At 39.5% G+C, this 24,080-nt stretch overlaps 1 protein-coding gene across 3 annotated transcripts in view; it reads right to left on the bottom strand.

The window, feature by feature from the left end:
* LOC124134660 (calcium-binding mitochondrial carrier protein Aralar2-like) overlaps positions 1-24,047 on the bottom strand; it is a 47,880-nt gene extending 23,833 nt beyond the window's left edge. The window contains exons 1-9 of one of the 3 annotated variants that reach the window (XM_048382256.1): positions 24,016-24,034; positions 23,817-23,888; positions 12,233-12,238; positions 6,923-6,979; positions 5,933-6,078; positions 5,571-5,686; positions 4,544-4,683; positions 1,818-1,964; positions 81-222 (exon numbers count right to left, since the gene is read on the bottom strand). In XM_048382256.1, coding sequence (XP_048238213.1) covers positions 81-222; positions 1,818-1,964; positions 4,544-4,683; positions 5,571-5,686; positions 5,933-6,078; positions 6,923-6,979; positions 12,233-12,238; positions 23,817-23,888; positions 24,016-24,033 — 844 coding nt within the window. In that variant the 5' untranslated portion in view covers position 24,034. Of the gene's footprint in view, positions 1-80; positions 223-1,817; positions 1,965-4,543; positions 4,684-5,570; positions 5,687-5,932; positions 6,079-6,922; positions 6,980-12,232; positions 12,239-23,816; positions 23,889-24,015 lie in introns of all 3 variants that reach the window. The other 2 variants (XM_046499602.2, XM_048382257.1) reach the window with 2 other exon arrangements.
* Between the last annotated feature and the right edge of the window lie 33 nt (positions 24,048-24,080).

Here is a 24,080-nt window from a genome sequence, read left to right on the forward strand (position 1 = left end):
GCGCACTATACTCAAGAAAATACAGTAGTCATCGAGTCTCTGGCCATCCGATCCATCGGACATATTCTACCGGGGCCTACCTTTAGTGATCTCCTTGTTGGGGTCACGGCGTGTTGCAGCCAGGTAGATCCTCTTGACCAACTCCAGGTTGTTGAGCAGTGAAATGAAGGCGGTGAAATATGCATAGCTGATCTGCCGATGTTTCTCCCCCTGGAGCGCCACCTGTACAGACAGACATACAATCCGGGTATCAGTCCTAGGAGGAATGAGATAGATGCAGCGTTAGAAATTGGCACTGGTCCTATAGTCCTAACCAAACTGCCCAATAGTGTCATAAGGACATGTTGAAATTTGCAATTATTTAGGGGTTTGCTCTATGTTATCATTTTAGTGGACTAAAACAGTTAGTTTCTTACGGTGAGCTGACAAATTTCCCCCCACCTGGTCAGATATATTACATCTGTATGACATCCAAGTTATCGCACGTGAATGGAACAGACATATTTTACTCCAGCTTTAGAAATTGGCACCAGTCCTGAAGTCCTAGCCAATAGTTAAGGTATAAAAAGGACTAGTAGAAAAATTTGCCAGTTTTTAGGGTTTTTAATGTTATCATGATCAAGACTAGTAGACCAAAAATGTTAGTTTCTACTGCTGGAATCTATGGACCCCCTAAATTTAATCTTTAACATTTTGATAATGACAAGGACCTAAATCCTTCCACAATGAATCAAGCAACTTTGTCATTAAGTTGTTGAGCACGATGCGAAATATTGGGAAAGTGTTTGAGCTTGGAGACATGGACTATGAGTTGGCTGCGTTGATGTGCAAACAGTAACAACACTCTGGGTCGCCATTACTGGATACAATAATTGTGCTGACAAAAGAAATGTCGGGGTCCTGGCATGTGTTGGGAGACTGCTTGTTCCCCCTGCATATTTCATCTTTACATTATAGCAAAAACAAACTGCTAAATTTTTATCCACTATTGAAATGCACTACATTTTTAAGATCCAAATAGTGCCATACATCGATTTTCCCTTTTGTTGGGAACAATCTCATAGTTGAGACCTCGGCTGCTGTTTGTTGCCATAGCCATCTTAATCAAGGGAGGTAACACAGAATACTAGAATTATTGTTCGTCTGAGAGTAGCTGTACCAGGAAGATTTTATTTATTTAATTAGTTAAAAAACCCATAGAAATCCACTTACCGTATTCGACATAATAAGCGCCCAGGGCGCTCTCAAAATTAGAAATAGGGGGCTCTTATTAGAATATATATTTTTGAGTTCAAAGAGCGTAAATTTCGTGGTTTATGCTGAAATGTTTATAAACGACAGATATATTTTTCCAGAATTTAATTGCCCATAATTAAGGGTGCATATAACAAACGTATTATGCACGAATAAATAGCCTTGTGTACATTTATCAATCGGAAGGGGTGCTAATTAGGATTGTTCACTAGCCAGTATATTAACAAATATCGCCGTGGGCGCTTATTAGAGCGGGGCGCTTATTACGTCGAATACGGTATTTACGTATTTCCTCAAAATATTGAACCTATTTAGACCGTATCACCTTGTAGAAAGTTTGTCTTAACGGGGAGTGGAAACATTGTAAACCTAACATTCGAGAGAAAAAAAGTGACATCATCTTCTATTTTCATCAGTAATATCAAAGAGGTTTCAGTTTAGACAATGCACCGAGATATGATTGTATTTAGCATCATATTGTAGCATGATTTCAGTGTATTATGAAGGCCCTCAAAACATGGCGCCAAAGTTCTTGCCAAGATTGCATATTCTGCTGGACTTACAGTGACAATGTTGTCCCTCACGAAGGGCGTAAGTAGGTAACTCTTCAAAGAAATCATCACTTGCTCAAAGTCCTTGGCAGAGATGAAGCCACTGTTGCTGCGGTCAAACTTGCGGAAAGCCTGCCAGGCGTGCTCATCATGAAAGTCCTGAAACAATCAAGGTCTGTAATACGACTGTGTCGTCAACCTCGGAGGGAGCATGCTCAGGGATGTATCTAGGATTCCAAACTAAGTGGCTCTGGCTGACAAAACAGTTTTGTTCATATATCGTTCAAAGCTTTAAATGTAAAACTATGTATCTAAGATTCCAAACTAAGTGTTTGTTTGTTTATTGCAGCACTCAGCAATATTCCAGCTATATGACGGCGGTCTGTAAATAATTGAGCCTGGACCAGATAATCCAGTGATTGACAGTACAATCCGCGACGGTTGTCCGGAAACACGATATTTTCGGAGTATTTTTTTTCATCTTTGATTATATTTTTACGAGGAAGATGACTCTTTCCGAGACCCCTGTTTTTAAAAATGCGATTTTCAGCGTTTTTGCGGAGATTTCACATTGCTAGATCTAATTATTTATGTATTGAACAAATTGACCAGCCACCGAAGGGACTTCCCGCGCTACATGTTTTTCGATTGCGAAAATGTTATGTTGACATTTAATAGTCAAATTGACTCAAATATGACTTTAAATGAGTCAAGGTATGGCATTTATGATATGTGTATCCATTCTCTTGCAAAAAGATAATCTGACTGTGGTTGCTGTAAATAACGGTGAGTTGTGCGATCTACCGATCACTTCGCATACGATTTCGCCGAAATTATTATAATTATTGAATGAACTTTTTAATAAAATTGATAAGATATATTGCAAACATAAGTCCAGATAAACAATGAACACCTTTTTAGAACTAGATATTATAATAATAGGATTATATTGCGTACTTCAGTTCGGATTTGTTGACTGGTATTTCCGGTGTTACGTGATTGCGGTGATCAGCTGATAATTTTTTTGGAGATGGGGGGAAAACATCGTGTCATTGGAAAACTTGCGTTTATTATGAATGTAAGTAAATTTTGGGAGCCATGCTTTACCGCCCGCTATAACCGAGTTAGGGCTATTATTGACGGGCGCAATAGCGAGAGAACACTCACTGTATATGATGCTGAAAGCTCTGATCGAAAACAGGACAATATGTGTACTGTACATTCTCTCGATTGGCACTAAACTTTACCCTAAGAATTATCCCTACTATTTACTATTTAATCATGAAATCATGACACGTGTGACGCCTTACTTAGCATTTCTATCGGTCAAAAGTCCGACAACTTAAACAAACCATCGGTCAAATAGTAATTTTATCAGTCTATGACCGGTGACCGACGGCCATCTGAAGCCCTGAAAGTAACATCTCCGATATTTATCGATAATTGATTGGTATTTAGTTAGCGATTATCGATAGCTGTAATCTATATCAATAGCCAGCCCTAAAATTTTCTACCTGCGTACCTGACACCCTATTACCCAACCATCCCCAGGTCTCAAGAGTTGGGTACAAAATGTCAACTTGGAAATTGTTGAACTGGAGCCCTAGCAGAAACTATTTAGATACACATAAAACATATTATCTGAACATGCATACACTGAAGCTTTTTCTTTACTCAAACGCATACAAGTCAAAAAGAAATGCAAACATTAACGACTTGCAGTGTAACCCTGAGTTTTATTGTTGTTGCCATTAAACAAAATATCACGTGACTAACCACGGGTCCAGGTAGCCCATCTTCCTGAGGCAAGTGAGTTAACTGACTTTAAAAGTTCAGTTTCCAGCCTTGCCGAACTAGGCTGGTATTATGGAGTTATATGTTGGCTGGACCAATCAAGATCACTTAAAGAAATCGAAATCCGGTTCGTAACCTGTCGTGCAGATTTCGGTCGATTGCAGGATTTCCAAAGCATGTGCACCGCCAACACAGGGTCAACAGGTATTTTCCAAATCTTTTCATGTTTTTAATTAAGGTACTCACATGATTTGATGTACTTTGCGATGTAAGACGCTTTTTATCACAATAAAGATCTTCTTGACTGGGCGCCGCCATTTCATTTGAAGCAAGTGTATGTGTTACAAGAGGCGGAAGCTGATTGGGCAATAGGATAGGCAAAGAAAGGGACACAACTCGTAATAACCACTGGTGACGCTACGATTGATCTCAGAAATTCCAGCCTAGTTCGGCAAGGGTGGAAACTTGACTTTTATAGTCAAGAAGATGAGTTGATCTTGTTGAACAAGGTTCCTTCTCAGGACCCATCAGACCCGAGTAGCCGAGCTACCCATCCCAGCCCTAATATCTTGCTAAGGTACTTGGGACCTCTTCTGACATGGCAATCATGAGGTAGCAGGGACCTGATCACGCCTTACAGTTCCCACAGGGCGAATGGTTACACAAACTTCAAACAGATACGGAACACTAAAATTCAAGGCCTTTTTAAGGCTTTTCAAGGCTGCCAACTGTCATTTTCAAGGCTTTTTTAGTTTGGTTATTAACCTTAGTATGTCAACATTTTATAAAATCCAGCATACTATATTTCGTACAAATTCAAGACTTTTCAAGCTATTTTGGTGCTTTTCAAAGCTGACACTAAAAATAAGGGCTTTTAAAGAGGGACCGTACAATTCAAGGCTTTTTCAAGCCTGTTCAAACACTGTTATATTTAAGGAACTCACATGAATGAGCTGTGTAAACTCGGCATACGACACCTTCCTGGACCTGGTACTGCCGAAGTGCAGTTTGATGAAGTCACTGCTGAAGTTGAATGGCATATCCCGATGAAGGGTGGTATGCTTGATGATGTCCTCAAACTCATCTGGAAGTGAAACACACCGCCTTCACAAGCTGTCCCAATGCTCGTACCCCAGTGAGCAAGTCAATGCTATTTCATTAATTGTTTGCAAAGCTTCCTCAATTTAATGTTTTACTCAAACAGGTTTTAATCTTGCGTGGAGGACACAAACCATTACCAGGTCAGTGGAAGAATTCAAGGAAAGAAGACAAACTGATGCAGACTCAAAGCACTAGCGTTACACAACAGAGACTAAACTGACCTGATATCCCCCATATTAGAGAGTTACCTTTAGTTGCTTCTAACAGAAATGAGGTGAGGTAAGGTAAAATGTTTGTTTTGTTTGTTTGTTTGTTGTTTAATGCCGCACTCAGCAATATTCCAGCTATATGACGGTGGTCTGTAAATAATCGAGTCTGGACCAGACAATCCAGTGATTGACATCATGAGTATCGATCCACGCAATTGGAATCGATGACATGCATCATTCAAGTCAGCGAGCCTGACCACCCGATCCCATGAGGTGAAATGGGGTTCATTGTCATGCCCAAGATTATTGCACTTATATAGTGATGTGTGCGCGCACTAGTCGGGATTGATGCCGATTTATTACAGTTCCTTCCGCTCTCCTGGCAGACACTCTACCACTAGAATATGGAGGCGGTTCTATCAGCAATGACCGCCCCCATGACGTAGTGGATACAGCATTTGCCAGAAGAGCAGAAGGTCAATAGGTCGACCCCTCACCGCTTCATACCTAAATACATTATATGATGGTACGTGTTCTTACCCTGTTTGGCGTTCAGCATTATTAGAGCAATAAACTTGCATGTGACGTTAAACCCATTTCACCTCACCTAACAGAAATGAGCCACATTACACAAGGCCTGATGTTCCAGGCAGCCACTCACCACACGTTATGTAACCGTTCCCGTTCCTGTCGAAAATCTGGAAGGCCAGGGCATACATGGCGTCGGGGAGACACAGCAAGGCCTCGAAGGCCTGGAACTCGGTGAACGAAATGAGCCTGCAATCAGAAAACAGATACCGTAAATCTTGAAATAAACGCCAGCGTGAATTAAATGCGAAAGATGCGAGTGATAGCATTAATTAACTTCGCATTTATGTCTCCAAAATGACTAGCAACAATAAGACGGCTTCACTGAACACTTTGGATAGCGGAAATACCAAACTTGAATAAAAAAATGGTTTATTGAGCAGCAGTTGTAACAAGTATATAACAATGTCATTCAAAAAATAGGAATGTACTCACCCATCACGAGATGTGTCGACACTGCTGGCCAACAACTTGAGCGTGTAATCATTGTAGTCCTTCGAGTCAAGCACTTGGAGATAGTGATGGATCAGGTCAGAGTAGGTCATAAACTTCTCTCCATCACCATTCTCCTTCGTTGCATACTGAAACAAGGTGAGTGAGCGAGTGAGTGAGTGAGTGAGTGAGTGAGCTTCTTAGCTATCTTAAAGATTTCAGCATGAGAGAGGAAAGGGCAAAGTGACACTGGTCGTTGACGTTTTGTGACGATAACTAGACAGACATTGTGTGGTGCTGATACCTCTGGATCATATCAGACGTCTACTACTTTGGTGAAACACACAAGCAGAGTTATGGTGCTGACATATATAATCAAGAAGATTCTAGGATTCAAACCCACAATCATGGGTTCCTGCACACCTAAGGGATGCAACTCTGTATAGTGAATGACAGCACCTTATCATTACGATGCCATTTGTGTACCTGCACCTTCATAGTGAATGGCCGCAGCTGAGACAACAGGACAATGTGTGCCCGCACCTTTATAGTGAATGGCCGCACCTTTATAGTGAATGGCCGCACCTTAGACAACAGGGCCATTGTGGGAGCGCACTTTCATAGTGAATGGCCGCACCTTAGACAACAGGGCCACTGTGTGCTCGCCCCTTCATAGTGAATGGCCGCACCTGAGACAACAGGGCCATTGTGTGAGCGCACTTTCATAGTGAATGGCCGCACCTTAGACAACAGGACAATGTGTGCGCGCACTTTCATAGTGAATGGCCGCACCTTAGACAACAGGACAATATGTGCCCGCACCTTTATAGTGAATGGCCGCACCTTAGACAACAGGGCCACTGTGCGTCTTCATCGTCATGTGAATAACAAGACACATCAATGAATGTGATGACCACCACTGTCATGAAAATGTAGGAATCTAGGAATTTCCAATGAGAATATAAACAGGAATCAAGCATTTATTTTTCTCACCTTCAAGAATATTTCCTTGAGTTCCTCTGGCTTGGCTCGACTTTTGAAGATGTCATCCTGTAATGTGCAAAGAACATTTACTGTCTGGCATATAATATCACAAACTAACTCTCACAAACACAGAAGACCAAGGCGGACAAATATTTCACAGCAAATGGGTTCCTAAACAAAGTAAATATTTCAAAAGATTAACTTCTTTTTTGTTTTGACTGTTTGTTGCCGCACTCAGCAATAATATTCCAGCTATATGAACAGCAGCCTGTAAATAATCAATTTTCAATCATACAATCCAGTGATTCCACACCGGGAACGATGACCCCATCAACCAAGCTTGACTCTCTAAGCCACTATCGCCTCTTACGACTGGCATACCGTGTTGGGGACCAATTCTAACCTAGAATCCCAACAGAGTAGGGCACTTCTGACTTGACATCTAGTCAAGATTGTCATGCCTGACTAAACAGGACCAGCGTGCCCATATACTCTGATAACCATTTGTGAATTTGAAATCTGTGAACTGTGAACAGCAGTTTTCTATCCATGTAGAATAGTCAGGGTTGACCCATTCCACAGACAATCCTGTGTCCCATGAACGCAGGAAGTTTCACTCGCTGGAGTCCGAACACTTCCCAAGAACACATTGCAAAAGTAAAGTTTCCTATTTCTACATAAATAACTTGATAAATCGGTTCTAAATAGCAAAAAGTTAATAGACATAATAAAAATTTACAAACAGAATTCCCCAATCGCTCTAAGTCCTTTTGTATCACTCAAAAGACACCCTCTGTACACTACCTGACATAACCAGGCTTCAAAGTCGCGACTAAAATGGTTGCCAATGCGACTTAAATTTCCGTTTGTCTACTGTCTAAAATTCAGAGGTAGCCAAATGACTACCTTGAAAAATATCTTGTGGCGACTAAATTCTATTGCTACACAAAAATAAACGACAGCTGATCTGGGAAAACATGTCTGTTCATAAATGTACACGCAAATAATTCCTTCTTAAGTCAACAATGAACCAAAAAACATAAATATTAATGTAATTAGTACTTTATTTTAGTTGACAATGCTCATTGGATAAGCAAGGATATACCTATTTAATCTAGAAACATACATTGCATCATTATTTGAGTCAACAAAAATAGTAATAGTAATAGTTACAAAATCAAGTACAGTTTCCACTAATATACAATTCCAAGACTAGTGATATAACTTGAACATATAATAGTTATTTGATAAAACATAATTTCAAATGCTCTTGGCTACCTACAATATTGGCTTGACTTCTTGATTTTATGCTGGCTACCTGGAAAAAAATACTTGTAGCCATATGGCTACTTGGTAAAAATTTAAACTTTGAGGCCTGATAACTGCGAACAGTATTCCAGTTATAAAATGGATGAAATGCCTGAAGTGATGCAGTTCTACCTCGATTGTCACCTTCATGAAAGCTAGGGATGTCACGCTACAGGTGTCACACGATACAATACATATCTCGAAACAGACGCCACAATATTATATGTATCTCAATACTGCACATGCAACATTTTGTGCATAAAACCCAGTCATTAGACTGACAATAGACTCGCTAATAAAGGTAAAGAAGGACAACTGACGACTAAAACCCATCAACATGATTGACACTGAGTCAAGTCAACTATTCTGTAGGAGAAAATAATAAGTAACAAGCAATTCTACGTACTGTATTATTTGTTAACCAGCTGGTTTCGTATCCGAAAGACAACCAAGAAAGTTAAGAGGAATTAGAAAAAATACTTTATACTTGCTTACTGATATCGATGCAAGATGAACAAGGACAGTCGATATGGGTTAAGTGTGAATCAATGCCAAATTAAGTGTATTGGGTATCGTATCGTGCAAAGTTGATGGGCCAGTGAATTGCAACATTACTGTTGAAATCACAAGTTTGGGTATGATGCTAAAACTACAGTGCAACAAGAAGAATAAACCCATTTTCACCCAATTCTGGGTTCCATTCCACAAAGCATCCGTAGCTCAAGATTGTCGTAATTCAGTGAAGTATCAGAGTTACGATTGTCTCAGCGCTAAGATCACTTTGCTTCATTTAAGATAAAGGTATTAATAATGTTTCACTGTCATGCTATTTGATGAAAAATGTTCATTTGTATACATGTTGTGGTGAAGGTCTCTAAAGGACTAGTAATGTAGTACTCGGGGCATGTGGTCGGTGTTCTGAGTCCCAACAACAGCAACAGGACAAACAAACAACAGGGAATATACTAGGGCTGCAACGAATACACTATGAGGCGAAAGCGACTCGTATCACGAATATAGAGTAACCAATACGAATATTAATTCACGAACACAATAACAAGTCAGCAGTTGATGTATTATTTGTTAAATTCAGTGAAACAAAAACAACATAAATTATTTGACATGGTTTGTTAATCATTAACATATTATACATTTATATACTGCACTTATCCAGGTGCTAGTATCTGCTCAAATGCAACAATGACCAGTGACCACATTACTGTCAAATTAAATGTTATAAGAGTGTTGTCTTTCAAGAAATCTATGCATATAATATGTTCTTATGGATATTTTTAGATACAGGGTATGTAATTGAACATGACTGCATATTCATGAATTTTCGATTCTATTGGTCAAGAATAACGAATTCAATTCAGGAATGGATACGGTTCGATTCACCGAATACGTGAGTGAATCGTAACAGCCCTAGAATATACACAAACATCGGAAAGCCATAGAGCAACAAAATCATTATTTGACATTACAATGAACAACAAGGTATGAGGAATTACGGACTATCTGTCCCAGAGGAAGAATGTTGAAAGCCAAGAGTCACTGGCTAGGCCAAGCAGGGTTCCATTTTTCCGACCTCACACAACAATTATGTGTTCGAGGTGAAGGAATGAGGAAAGCCAAGAGTCACTGGCTAGGCCAGCAAGGGCCCATTTTTCCGACCTCACACAACGATTATGTGTTTGAGGTGAAGGAATGAGGAAAGCCAAGAGTCACTGGCTAGGCCAAGCAGGGATCCATTTTTCTGACATGAAATTGGGTTTAACGTTGTGTCCAAGATTATCATGATTATTGCCCTTATATAGCGATGACATGCACATATCTGTGTGGCTGCTTGTACTTGTCCGGACTGATGCCGATTCTATAGTGCTAGCCCACTGAGATACCATGCCGCAGTTTAACATGAATACCCCACTCAAGACAAGTATACAGACTCCGAGCCGACCAGTCCTTGTTTTAGCCCCTAAACTGCCAGCCCCAGTCAGGGTAACAAGATCTACCATCTTTTAACATCTTTTGGTATGACGTGGCCGGGGATCGAACCCCGGACCTTCTGATCCTCGAGCTGATACTCTACCAGGAGACCACAGTAGTGGTGTTCTATTTTCCTGACCTCACATGAGGTAGAAGCCTCATCATACGACAGGTCATATTAATAGATGCTTCCACTGACAACAGATTCACAATCATGGCCATATTGAGACTGAAACACACTTACCTGCATGCTAGACCACATATTGAAAGCTCACAACTGAAGAACTCTCCATGCGATTAGACTGACGTTTACACACAGTCATAGACTCATACTCATCGAAACTAATGCATGCAGCATGTGCATTGGGGTAATATATACAATTACAATGTATGTATGCAGTTCATGCAACATATGCATGTGGAATTAAGCCCAGGGCGATTAAAAGGTCATCATAATTCAACTGGTCCTTCCCATATTTGTTGAACCTGTAACGGTACTGTTTACATAATTTAGATGCATTATTCTAACCACATTAATTCCATCTGTTACCATTGCTTTATGATTAGAACCTTATACTGTCAATGCATCTCGTTTCATCATGATCAAACATCATGTCAGCGTGTCCACTTGGTTAAGTAAATCTTGTCTACTCTGTCCTCACCTTCAGCGTTCCCGCTGGCTTTTGAAACTGCCAGTCCAGTTCTATAAGCAGAATTACAGCGCTATATCTGAGATAGCGCTTTATTAAAGGGTGCAATAGCGAGGAACACTGTACTTAAGACTTGCGTTCCGTATCATAGCGTATCAATAAAGAGGCCCATGTGTATCGTATCGTGGGTCAAGTATTGCGATGCATCGGAATATCGGTGTATCGTTTCACCCTTAGTGTCCACCCTTGCTGAACTAGACTGGAATTCCGGAGTTACATTTGGCTAGACTAATGAGTCTAAGCATAGTCCAACAAAAATCAAGTAAAGAATTAGACGTCCGGTTTGTAAACAACATTGATTTCAACGTGTAGATTTTGATCAACTGCAGGATTTGCAAAGCATATGCACACTCAACTAGGCATTGACAGACTTTTTTCCAAATCTTTTCATGTTTTAAATCAAGGTGCTCAAATGGTTTGATGCACTTCTCAAGGTGAGGCCCGTTTAATTTCAATGTAGATGTTGATTATTGATCAGATCATCTTAACTGGGCACCGCCATTTTGTTAAGAGCAAATGCAGTGATATGCCAGGTAGAATCTTATTGGTCAATAGGAAGGACAAAGAAGGGACATAATTCGAAATAGCCACTGGCGGCACTACAATCAAACCCCGAAATTCCAGCGTAGTATGGCAAGGGTAGAAACTGGACTTTTGTCATCAGGTAACACCCTTGCCTCAGGAAGATGCTGTTGCCATGGAAGCTCTTCATCAGCAGGATGAGTACTTAAAATTTTAAAAAAACCATTAAGGAATGAATTGCAAGCATAAACTTCCAACGGAAAAATCAACAAATATCCACTGTATTATGTTGAACATTATTCCCTATCTTAAGAAAAGACTTACCGCATTGACTTTATTTTTATAAGGTATGAGCAATTACGCGTTGTTATATGCAACAGTTAGTTGCAATACATTTTGTCCAGCACAATTGGTATTAATTTATTCAATGCGGTTATTATAAAAAAAACCTTTTGCTTTATGCCGAGCGCCAGACAGGGTAACAACAAGTGCCATCTTTTAACGTCTTTCGGTCTCCGGGCAGACGCTCTACCACTATAGCACGGAGGCGGTGCACTGGTGTTACAAAAAATATACATATGGATTTCCACTAGCTTTCAAGACACCTTTATCATCAGACAACTGACTGATATTTTGGATCCCCCGTTTATTTATGAAAGATACAAGACAAGACAAGGTGCGACAGGATGTATATGTGTGATGGCGTGTATATGTGCCATGTGCAAATACAACACATGGAACAAAACACAGATATACACGACCATATGTGCAACTACTCATCAGACACACTTACATTATTCTTCATCACCCAAGTGAAGCAGCCCAACAGACAATACAAATCAATTAGAATAATGGTTATAAGTTTACATCAATTTACTGTCCTGTTCTACAGACAAGACAACACCACACCCAACAGACAAAACAATCAATATTAGAATAATGATCGCATGATTACACAGCGATAGAAACTAAGTTTTAGTCCTCTAGTCCTTATAATGATAACACGTAGCAAAACCCTTACAAAAGGCAGAGTTCTACTAGGCGTTATGATACCTTAACTATTGGGCAGTTTGGCAAGGACTACAGGACTTGTGCCAATTTCTAACACTGTAACATCAAATTACCGTCCTCTTTTACAGACTAGACAACACTCAAGTTTTACCACATGCACAGATTAAAATGATGTTATAACTAAAAAAGAGAAGAAGTTAACTCAACACATTCAAGACCCATTCGTGTCCAACTAGTGTTATTCCGGGACAAGCCAATGAGCAACTTGTGCCCCTCTCATGGCCATTTTTTCGACCAGGATCCGTCTTAGTGCAAATGGGCATTCCTAAAACAATTGTCAACTCGTTGCGTAATGGTTCACATATATTTTCCCATATATTATATATATTTCAAATGCAATTTAAAGCACATCGGGACATGCAGAATTATACAGTATGATTGAACACATTTAACAGTGTCATGGGTATATTTTTTGATGAAAGACATATGTAAAATCAAAAATTATTTCTGATGTATTCTTTGACGAAGAACTTGAAATCATACACGCATTCTGATTGGTTTGTCGTTTTTTCGCACATAACATTCATCAATAGGGGGACGAGTTTTCTTGCAGGTTACGGAAAGGGGTGAGTGGGGATGAATGATTCAAGACTGTTTTAATTTAAAATGTGTTAAATCACTTTTCAAAAAGGAACCATAAACCGTAACCTTAAATCATGATGCAAATCAACCCTCACATACACTTTGTCCCTTTGGTTTCTTCCTATACCGAAAATATAATGGTCTGGTCTAAATGGTAAATGGCAATTAATATAGGTTACAAGAATATGTGCCAGTGTTTCCAGCAGTGTTTGTAAGAGATTCTTCTATTTGGCCATTACCATAAATATTCTGTCTCATGACTGTCTTCATAATGTTAAAACATTCAGTGAAGAGGGAGGGCTCAATTAATCTTAAACAATTTTACTTCTGCAGAATGTTTCTTTTGTGCTGTGTGACTTTTTTTGGCTAGTCAAAGTATGAAGCATGACGAGTGTTCATGGTGACAAGGCTCCCTCAAAAATCTGATACAATGTGGATGGCAAATATCAGAATCTAGTGCAACCATAAATGCAACCGGATCTGGATGATCAATGCTTGACTATGCTTTTTTCTGATAATCTGAAAATATTCAGGATATAGGAATATAAAAGATATAACAATCAGGTGTATTGGAGTAATATCAAGTAACGCTAGCGATAGCCTGGATGTTTTTCATGGCTTCTTTCTCAGATATAATAGTATATATATGCAACAAGGTCTGATTTAATATTTTCAGCCTCAACAGCTTGTTTGTGATCACTGTCGTTAGTATATCTCTTCATGATACTCGTTCTTAGTCCCAAACATCCTGTGAATTGCAAACACTACTTCTGGTCGGCATATTCTGCAATAATAATCTGCAGATATAGGAGTCATTCAAAGCAGATATATTGTTGGCATTATCAGATTTGTTTGTTGATTAAGGTAGGTGAGTGAGTGAGTGAGTGAGTGAGTGAGTGAGTGAGTGAGTGAGTGAGTGAGTGAGTGAGTGAGTGAGTGAGTGAGTGAGTGAGTGAGTTGGGTTTAACGCCGCTTTTAATAGTATTCCAGTTACATCGCGGCGTGTCAGATTAATGTGTGAGGAAAGCTTCAAGTTATGCAGGCCTCAGACGTTTACCACTTCGGTGAAACCCACGAGCACGGGTATAGTGCTGACAAACCTAGAACCATAATTGGGGAGAACAGGGATTCGAACCCACAATCATAGGTTTCTGGCGTGCCCAAGGGACGCAACTCTGCATAGCGAATTGCGGTGCCTTAGGCGACTGGGCCACCCGTGCCCCCTGTTGTTTAAGGCTGCACTTAGCATTATTCCAGCTATGAGATGGTTATCTGAAAACAAGCGAGTCTGGACCAGACAATCCAGCGATTGATATCATGAACTCAGATCCACTCAATTGGGACACGATGACATGCATCAACCAAGTCAGTGAGCCTGACCACCAGATCCCGTTATTCACCTCTTATGGCAAGCACTGTTGCCCTTACAACAAGCATGGGTTGCTGACGACCTATTCTAACCCAGATATTCACAGGTTGGCATTATCAGAATTCAATGAATTCTTTATTATCTGGACATTCATCAGTGAATCAGACTGAAGCATTATTCATAATGAATGATAGACTCTGAATATCTACTCCAATAACCACCGTTTATTGATTGATAACTAATAGCGAGATAACTCGGAGAGGTCATTATATTGTCTACTCACGACACTGAGCAGGTGCACGAAATAACAGGAAGAGTCATGGGTTATACAACATCAGATACGTAGAGGGTGAAATCCACCTTCCAGTAAGTTGTAATCATGTCTTTTGGTTTGGTTTGTTGTTTTACACCGCACTCAGCAATATTCCAGCTATATGACAGCAGTCTGTAAATAATCGAGTCTGCACCCGACAATCCAGTGATTAATATCATGAAAATCGATCCACGCAATTGGGATCGATGACATCCTTCAACCAAGTCAGCGAGCCTGACCAATCAGAGAGACCCTTGTATATTGGAGAAAGGGTAGACTCAGCTGTGCAGACCATTGAATGACAGCGTTAACCAATGGTATTTAAGATGTCTTTACAAAAAAAAAATGGAAGACAAAAGACATTTTAAATTTATACTCATACTCAGTTGGAAAGATGGTGAAGCGAGGGGGTCATTTTAGGATATGGGGAAAAAAAATTCCCAACTTTAACAGACAGACATTATTTTTTCGTGTCTCCGCTGTACTAAATAAAACGTGCATAAAATGACAGCTATACAAGATCATGATTTATGAGAATACAATATAGACACGCAAAGGCGTCGGCATGTTAAAGCCCCTCTTTTGTCAAAGGATGGATTGGATGTTATTTCTTGAAATCCAGATAAGTGTGAGAAGCCATCAAAGAGATGGCATCATGTTTGTGTAAGATAAATATTGAACAGTTTCTGAGTTATTCTCCGGAAACGAAACGTGACGGACGGACATTTCATTTTGGCTGGACTAACGAGTCTATGCATAGTCCAATCAAAATCAAGCACCAAAATCGAAATCCGGTTCGTTAACTGTCGTTCTGATTTCGATCGATTGCAGGATTTGTAAAGCATGTGCACCGCCAACTCGTTGTCAGCAAATATTTTCCAATTTTTTTCATGTTTTTAATCAAGGTGCTCACGTGATTTGATGCATTTCACGATGTAAAACACGTTTTATCACAATACAGATATTGATTATCGATCAGATCGTCCTGACTGGGCGCCACCATTTTGTGTGAAGCAAACGCAAGTGATACGAGAGGTGGAATCTTATTGGTCCATAGGAGAGGCTTAGAAGGGACATAGCTGGTAATAGCCACTGGTTGCGCTACGATCGAGCCCAGTAATTCCAGCCTAGTTTGGCAAGGGTGGAAACTGGACTTTTAAAGTCAGTTAACTCTCTTGCCTCAGGAAGATGACATAAGCATGAGTACGACGGATACATAGGGGCTGACGTAGATATAGTGAGATGGATGTAACATGATGGGGAATCATGATTATGTGCGTGCATGCAAGGAGATACGAGGGTTGGCGTGAGGGAGTGAGTTACAATTTTACATCCCATCGGCAATATTGCAGCCATATCGGGATGCATAGATACACTTAGATGGTTGTGTAAGTATGCAAGGTGGATGGCGGTGCATGTATGCGGGTATGTGTATGGATACATGAGAGGACATGAGGACTTGGAGTTGCATGAGTAGACGTGCTTGTATGTTTTTTTGTTTTTTTTCATTTTTATTAATGATGTTTTAAGGTTTTTAAACACTTCAGTGTCTTATACGTCATATTGGCCGGGCATTGTACATACCCATCAGAAATACCCAGAATATGCTGGTAGTCTGCATGGGTGGTTTGGTCTGCTCTTATTAATATTAAAATTCTGGGAAGTCCCCACAATAGAATTACATTTTTCTTGAGGATATGAAACATTCTGAAAATATCTTTTTACAAAAATGCTAGAAATATGCAAATTCTTTTTAAATTTGTTTTGGGCATGTATTCCCTGGATGGGCAGATATTAGCGATGTTGGTTTCATTGTTCGATATTTGTAAACACTTGGCATCTGTAAACAAGACAACACTTATTTTTACACCACTCCCTACATAGCGAGTGAGTGAGTATGGTTTTACGCCACTTTTAGCACTATCCCAGCAATATCACGGCGGGGGACACCAGAAATGGACTTCACACATTGTACCCATGTCGGGAATCGAACCCGGGTCTTCGGCGTGACGAGCGAACACTTTAACCACTAGGCTACCTGACCGCCCCCCCTACATAGAAATCAGGTAACAAAGATAGTCAAGGTGTAAACACACATAATATTTACACCTTGGTGGTCATTTATCAAGCATGATCAACAGTGTCCAGTTTTGATAGTCAGAATAATGGGTTTGTTTATGTGGGATATTACATCGGTATATTGTGTTGCAAATCTTCAGCAATACGTATTGCGATACGTTTGTAAATGTAGCAATATATTGGGGCAAGTATAAATAAGTATATTTATGTGCTCCTCATCGATATGGAGATGGAAAATAGTATCTTTCTGATACAACTTGCCTCTGAAGATCTTTTTATCGATTAGCAGGTACACATCACGACTCTCAAGCTCCTCACAGCAATAACCCTTTTGTAGAGCTCTCTCTACTGAGAGTATAACCAAGGTGTCACGCGCTGGAAAGGTGAGGTGAAATTGGGTTTAACGTCGCGTCCAAGTTTATTGCGCTTATATAGCGATGTGCATGCACGTGTGTGTGTATGTGTGTGTGGCTGCTTGTACTAGTCCGGACTGATGCCGATTTATAGTGCTAGCACACTGAGATATCATGCCACAGTGTAACATGCATACCCCACTCAGACACAGTATACTGACTCTGAGCCGACCAGTCCTTGTTTTAGCCCCTTAATGCCGAGCGCCAGACAGGGTAACAACAAGTACCATCTTTTAACGTCTTTTGGTATGATGCGGTCGGGGGTCGAACCCCGGACTTTCCGCTCTCCGGGCGGACGCTCTACCACTTGACCACGGAGACGGTCTCACGCGCTGGGAAGGAGCTTGCGCTACCATGTGACCGTATTATCTCCCTTGATCTTTGCTGGGTATAACTCTGATTAACTCATGAAGAAGTAAATTAGCAATACAGGTTAAAGTCGACAATGCTTGTCGTAAAAGGCGACTAACAGGATCGGGTGGACAGGCTCGCTGACTTGGTTCATGCATGTCATTGATCCCAATTGCGTGGATCGATGCTCATGATATCAATCACTGGATTGTCTGGTCCAGACTCGATTATTTACAGACCGCCGTCATATAGCTGAAATATTGCTGAGTGCGGCGTTAAACAACAAACCAACCAACCAACCAACCAACAGGTTAAAGTATGGCAACCTATTGCAATACAAAATCCAGGTCAATACACAGCCCTAAAATTAACCAAGAAAGTCTTCTAGCCAGAATACTGATAACAACGAGCAATACCCCAAATTGTTTGAAATTCTTCTAGCCCTTAGGACACCTTTAAAATTACTGGTACGGGCTAGTGGGCTGGTGCTGATCCCGGCATCATAATGAGCAGGTCATACAACTACGGTTCAAAATGCCGCCTCAAGGCTTGCAACCATCAACAGTGCTGGTGTTTGATCTGCATGGATAAAAAACATTAAAAACAACAACAGGTGCCATACTTAATGAAGCACTCCAATTACCCAAGCATATACAAGTACTCAAACTCCAACACACTCTATATGGTAATATTATTAACTGCCTGAGTAAGTTATTGTAACTAACATTCACTACACCATCATAGCGTCCCTGAGTTTGAAATGACACACTTAATATGAATTCTGAAAGGATAGAACTATGTCTACACAACAAGAACAGCTGCCGCTGTTGAAAATTGCAATAATGCAAAATATAACGTAACAACACTCGCCACAATGATATCCATAGTTTAGTCGTAAGAGGGTGTAGTTTCACTTTGAACAGCATTTCAGTTATATCACGTGTTTGTGTAATGTGTGAGGAGAGCCCAGAGTGACACAGGTCAAAAGACATGGTGAAACCAACAAGAAAGGGTATGGTGATGACAAACCATAAATCACAATCAGGGCATGTCTTAGATTGGAACCTACGATCAACAAATCCAAGGACGTCCACGTCTACATGATCTACACAGTGCATTAGTGGTGAATAAAAAACCTGTCCCAGGGCCTACTGTCATGGTCACTGAACCATAAAGTACCGGTACTGTTATGAGCCTCCATTTCTTAGCAACAAGGTGTTGGGTCTTTTCTCCAGTAACAGTGCAAATACTTTTCACAAGTTTCATACCGCCTGTCACAAAGGTTTTTTCAGGATTTATTGCTACTGTTTGAAAAGCATATCAGGGTCTGCTGTTGAAATAATCTGCAGAATCGGCAGAGCCCATTTCATGTTAACATGAATCTCCCGGCCATGATCAAACGTAAAGGAGAAAATCTTACACATTACTTTATTAACAGTTTTGGAAATAAAGAAGTCAAGGGTCCTTGTCTAGTGCTACTCATGTCAAGAAACTAAACTACAAGACTCTGAAGCTCACTGGATCTTTGCTGGAAAATTATTTTAGTTATAGCTCAGAAAGGTATGACAAGGCTTCATCATCAGAAGAAACATACAAGACCTAAAAACGTCTATATACAACAGTTAGTATCATTGACATATGAATAACTTGCTATGTAGAGGGCCAAAATCACCATGCCACCATTGGTAGCCACAGCAGTACATTTATGTTCAAGTTGTGCCAATTATGGCACAAAATACAGCAAAATATTGTATGGGTTATTCGACATACCACAAAATTCATAAAGATGCATATTTAGGAATGGTTAAGAAATTGGCTAAATTTCAATTTCAATATGGCTGCTATGGTGATCCTTTTCAAAACTGGATAGGAATTACATGAGGTCCGAGACATCATAGCCGGGATTATCAATGCAAAGTTTCAGCTTCACCATGGTTATTGACCTTGTGGTTACAGAGAGGACGCATAAATGTAAAAGTTAAAATCAAATGCTATACTGATGGACATATAATGGACGCTGCACAACGATATAGGCTCACTTGACCTTCATCCCCAAGGCAGATGAAATAAAATCCAAAAACCTCCAAAGATTCTAACAAATATTGTTATTTATTATGTCTGAACCTTCTCGATCAAATCATGTACATCACTCTACAAGCATGGTACATGATTTGAACATGCTCAGTAAGGTAAACATCACGAGACTTGTATAATCATAAATATGAAAATTATGTGTATCACATTATTAAGATATTGCATTTATAACTTAATTAGGTTTGTTTTTAATAAAACATTTAAGCTAACACATTCATCAAGTCCAGATTAAGCACCAAGGAAGCAAAAACAATTTGGCAATTTTCGGAAATTTTAAGATTTCATAATAGAGCTATGAACTAACATATTTCTTTTCTATTTTCGTTGTTAAAGTAATCGGAAAATAATGATAAAAAGTATTTTAAGTATGATCTATCATCACATATTTCCCGATAATAGTGGCTTCCGCTCAGTGACATGAGGAAATACCTCCGTTTTCAAAGCTTTGTAATAGGCAAAGATTTGTTCGATGTTTGGTATCGTTAGAAAGCTCTGAACATAAATATTATTACAGTAACCTCGGCAGTAGTATTTTCGTAGTTGTAACGTGATTTTATTGGATATATATTGGTTTCAAGTGACGCTTTCGTCGTAATCTAATATAAATATAGCGATTGTCAAAATAAAGCACATGACCAAAGGCAGCCGATCAAATTACAGCAATGGATACCGTCCTTGAGTATGACAAAGTTCAGATTTAGACGAAAGTCCTTGGTTATATCGTGTAATTTTGAACGTTTTAAGCACGAAATTGAGACCTATGTTTAAAATATGGAACTAAGTAGACATATTGTGCTAGGTAACGACCTGTGACAAAGATTTCTCATTCATATATTTTGGTACTAAACACTGTGTTCGAGCCTAAAAATCGAGGCAACAAAAGCCGAAACGTGACTTACAATATACGGTCACGTGAAAAGATGGAAATAGTAACTTAGATGTAGGGTTGACAATTTTTAGAAATGTCTGTTCACTTTATTTCTTATTTTCAGTATTTGAATTATGATTTGCTTGAAACGTCTTTATACAGCTCTTTGGGATATTTGATATGGACCCTTTGTCGAAGCATGTGTCCAGATAATTTTTTTATCACTCACATTGCGAGAAATAGTTCATAATTTTAAATCTATTGAAAAAATATGATAAATTGAAATGAAATACATATTTTCTGACTTAGTGAGTATGCTTTTACACCACTTTTAGTAATATTCCAGCAATATCATGGCAGGGGACACCAGAAATGGGCTTCACATACTGTACCCATGTGGGGAATCGAAACCAGGTCTTCAGCTTGACGAGTGAACGCTTTGACCACGAGGCTACCCCACCGCCCCGTCTGACTATGTGAAAAGTGATAGATTTAATAAATGAATGATACGAAAGTTAGGTTCATGAAACTATATACCGGTATATTATTTTGACGTGGCTACGGTGTGGCCGGTACACCAGTCTGCGTTGTTGAAGGAGTTAACAAGCGGAGTACTTTGAAGCTGGACCCCATTTCACCAAGCAATAGCTGTGTTGATTCATTTACCATGTCTTCTTTTGGTTTGGTTTGTTGTTTAAGGCCGCACTCGGCAATATTCCAGCTATATGACGGCTGTCCGTAAATAATTGAGTCTGGACCAGACAATCCAGTGATTAATATCATGAGCATCGATCCACACAATTGGGATCAATGACATGTATCAACCAAGTCAGTGAGCCTGACCACCCGATCCCGTTAGTCGCCTTTTACGACAAGCATAGTCACCTTTTACGGCAAGCATGGGTTGCTGAAGACCTATTCTACCCCGGAATCTTCACGTGATTTACCATGTCCACAGCTTTAAATAAACTGAAAAATGTAAAGGCCTGCTGAAATTGAAAACTATCTGCCCGAGAACAAATCTGTTGGCCTCGGGCCTACGGGCTGATGTCTTTCGAACACTGGGTAAACCACCTGACCCACTATTTCACCTGTGACCTAAATGTTTTATCACAGCTGGAAATAGACGTCAAGAAAGACATATTTAAATCAGGTGTTTCTTCATTTTCACCTACAAACTTGGAGTGAGTTAAGCTTCATAATCACATGGGCAGTATTTTAGCCACATTGGGACGAAAACAAGCTGTCCATTAATAATACATAAATTTAGACTATATAAAAGCTGTCAACAACGGACATTAAGACAACAAGAGTATTACAGATTTTTAGTTAAAACTGGCATGGTATGATAAATGGGTATGACATTACATAACACAAGATAATGGGCTATAGACCAAGGAGACATATGGTACTTCTGCTACCTACATGGTGCCTTAACCGACAATAATTATTTACCTGTTTACAGGTATGCTACTATTAAAACTATGGTAGGAAGAAATTGACTTTGTATGTGGTCTTATATACTCTCTCGGGGGAACAGTCATTTTATGCTACTACAACCCCCATTGAGAGAATACAAACTCAAAATGACTGCAACAAACATCAGCCCAAAACACCATCTGTGTTAGAAATTGTACAAAAAACTACCTACAGCCCCCAGTTCGAAGCACAGTAAATTTCAGATCAGTCTTAGCTAATAACATAAATAAACATGGGATAACACTAAAATGTACAAAAATGAAGCTGAGAGCCAAGTTTCGGCCAGTAGACTTAAAACTTTTAGGCATGTGCTGAGCATAATAACTCTCCAATTTATTTTCTAGGTTGTTCATGGATGAAAGTTTGTGTTTTCTCGCACTTGAGTCATTCAAGCATGCTTAAAGATTACAACATAGTTTTCAAATATTTTCATACTTAAACATGTTAAAGTGGAATAATATCATTATCTAATGAAGATAATAACACTGTTCAGGTAGAGGACAAGACAACAAGACAAAACAATTGACAAACACAACATGCACATGCTGAATACTGAAGAGAGACATTCAGCAACTACCTCCGACATGTAGGACATAAGCAATTGACATAAAGTATCTTCAACTGTCCACCAGCTGAATCATCTATCCGTTTGCAGTGTTCAAAATGAAGGGGGGTTCTTGGGCCCTTGAGGTTTGCCCCCTATAGTATCTGAATGTAGGGAGCCCTTAAATATTCAACTTTTAGAATTAGGGCAATGAAAAGGGCCCCTTGACTTTCATGCTTAATTTTGAACACTGCCAATATCATCACAACCAATCTAACATGTGTCAGAACTTTACGAACATGTCAACAATACTGTATATTACAGTACAAAATTTGACAGCATATAAAATTACCATAATATACAGCGAAAATCCATTAATCCGAAAAGTAGCTTTCCCAATGAAATCTTTCAGATTAAATAATTCCAAAATTATGTATCGAGGATTTAATTGGTTTGATGAATGTTCAGATGGTTTGGCCAGTGGACAGTTTGGGTAATGCTGGGTGTAATCTAAAATCTATATCTCTAATCTCACCTAGTTCACATGCTTCTAAACATAAAGTATGTTGAAAGTACTTATCATGCTAGTTGAACACTGAACAGAAACCAAAAACAATATTATTCTTATAAGAAGAATTTATTACTTGGTAAATAACTGAGAAAAAATATGAAGAGCATATGTGGTTACCCACTTTTAATTATGCAACATCAGTTGTCTATATGATGCAATGGCAATAACTATAAATAGAAGAATTAACTATGTCATCTGTGTTCCTTGGGTAGAACTGTGCAATAGACATTATAGACTCTGTTATAACTAGCTTAATTACTTCTTCAGTATTGTTCAACACTGATTAAAAACGTGTGAATCTATATACAGGAGTCCATGCTAAATCAGGACTGTGATCGCTGTCCATATCTGAGCCTGTCCTAAACTGTGCTGCTCACATGTGTATAATCACTGTGTACACGCATGGCGCTAGTATTGAATGAAGGGTATTCGCTATATGTAAGTCAAGTTCATTTGACACATGAAAAACTCGTAAAGGTCACACAACAGACATTGAGATTGATCACGGATAACAACATTGCATGTGCAGTCAAGAGAGGGAACATGAAGGTCGTTGCAAGACAGGTGAGGGAGAGGGGATGCAAGCGGTCGTATAGGAGGGGAAAGCTTGTTATTGCATGCAGTTTGCGGTGAGTTTTACAACCTTCTTGGGTGATTCGCACTCAGCACGTTTGGGGATAGGCCATAACTTGGAAACAATCTCCAACTTAATGCCCTGCAATAACAAAGTCAGTTCAAAAGTTACAACAAATAAGGTTTTCTTATTTCATGCATCAAGAAGGATTTAGTTGTAGCTCATAATTCAATTGACATTCATCTTACATTCGCACACCAAAACATACCGTGTCTTTACCCGCCATGTTTTACGTCGAAGGTGAAGGTTATCACGTGAATTGTGCGTTTTCAT

Source organism: Haliotis rufescens, unplaced genomic scaffold, assembly GCF_023055435.1.
Source record: "Haliotis rufescens isolate VD_foot unplaced genomic scaffold, xgHalRufe1.0.p SCAF_4, whole genome shotgun sequence".
Taxonomy (NCBI): Eukaryota; Metazoa; Mollusca; class Gastropoda; order Lepetellida; family Haliotidae; genus Haliotis; species Haliotis rufescens.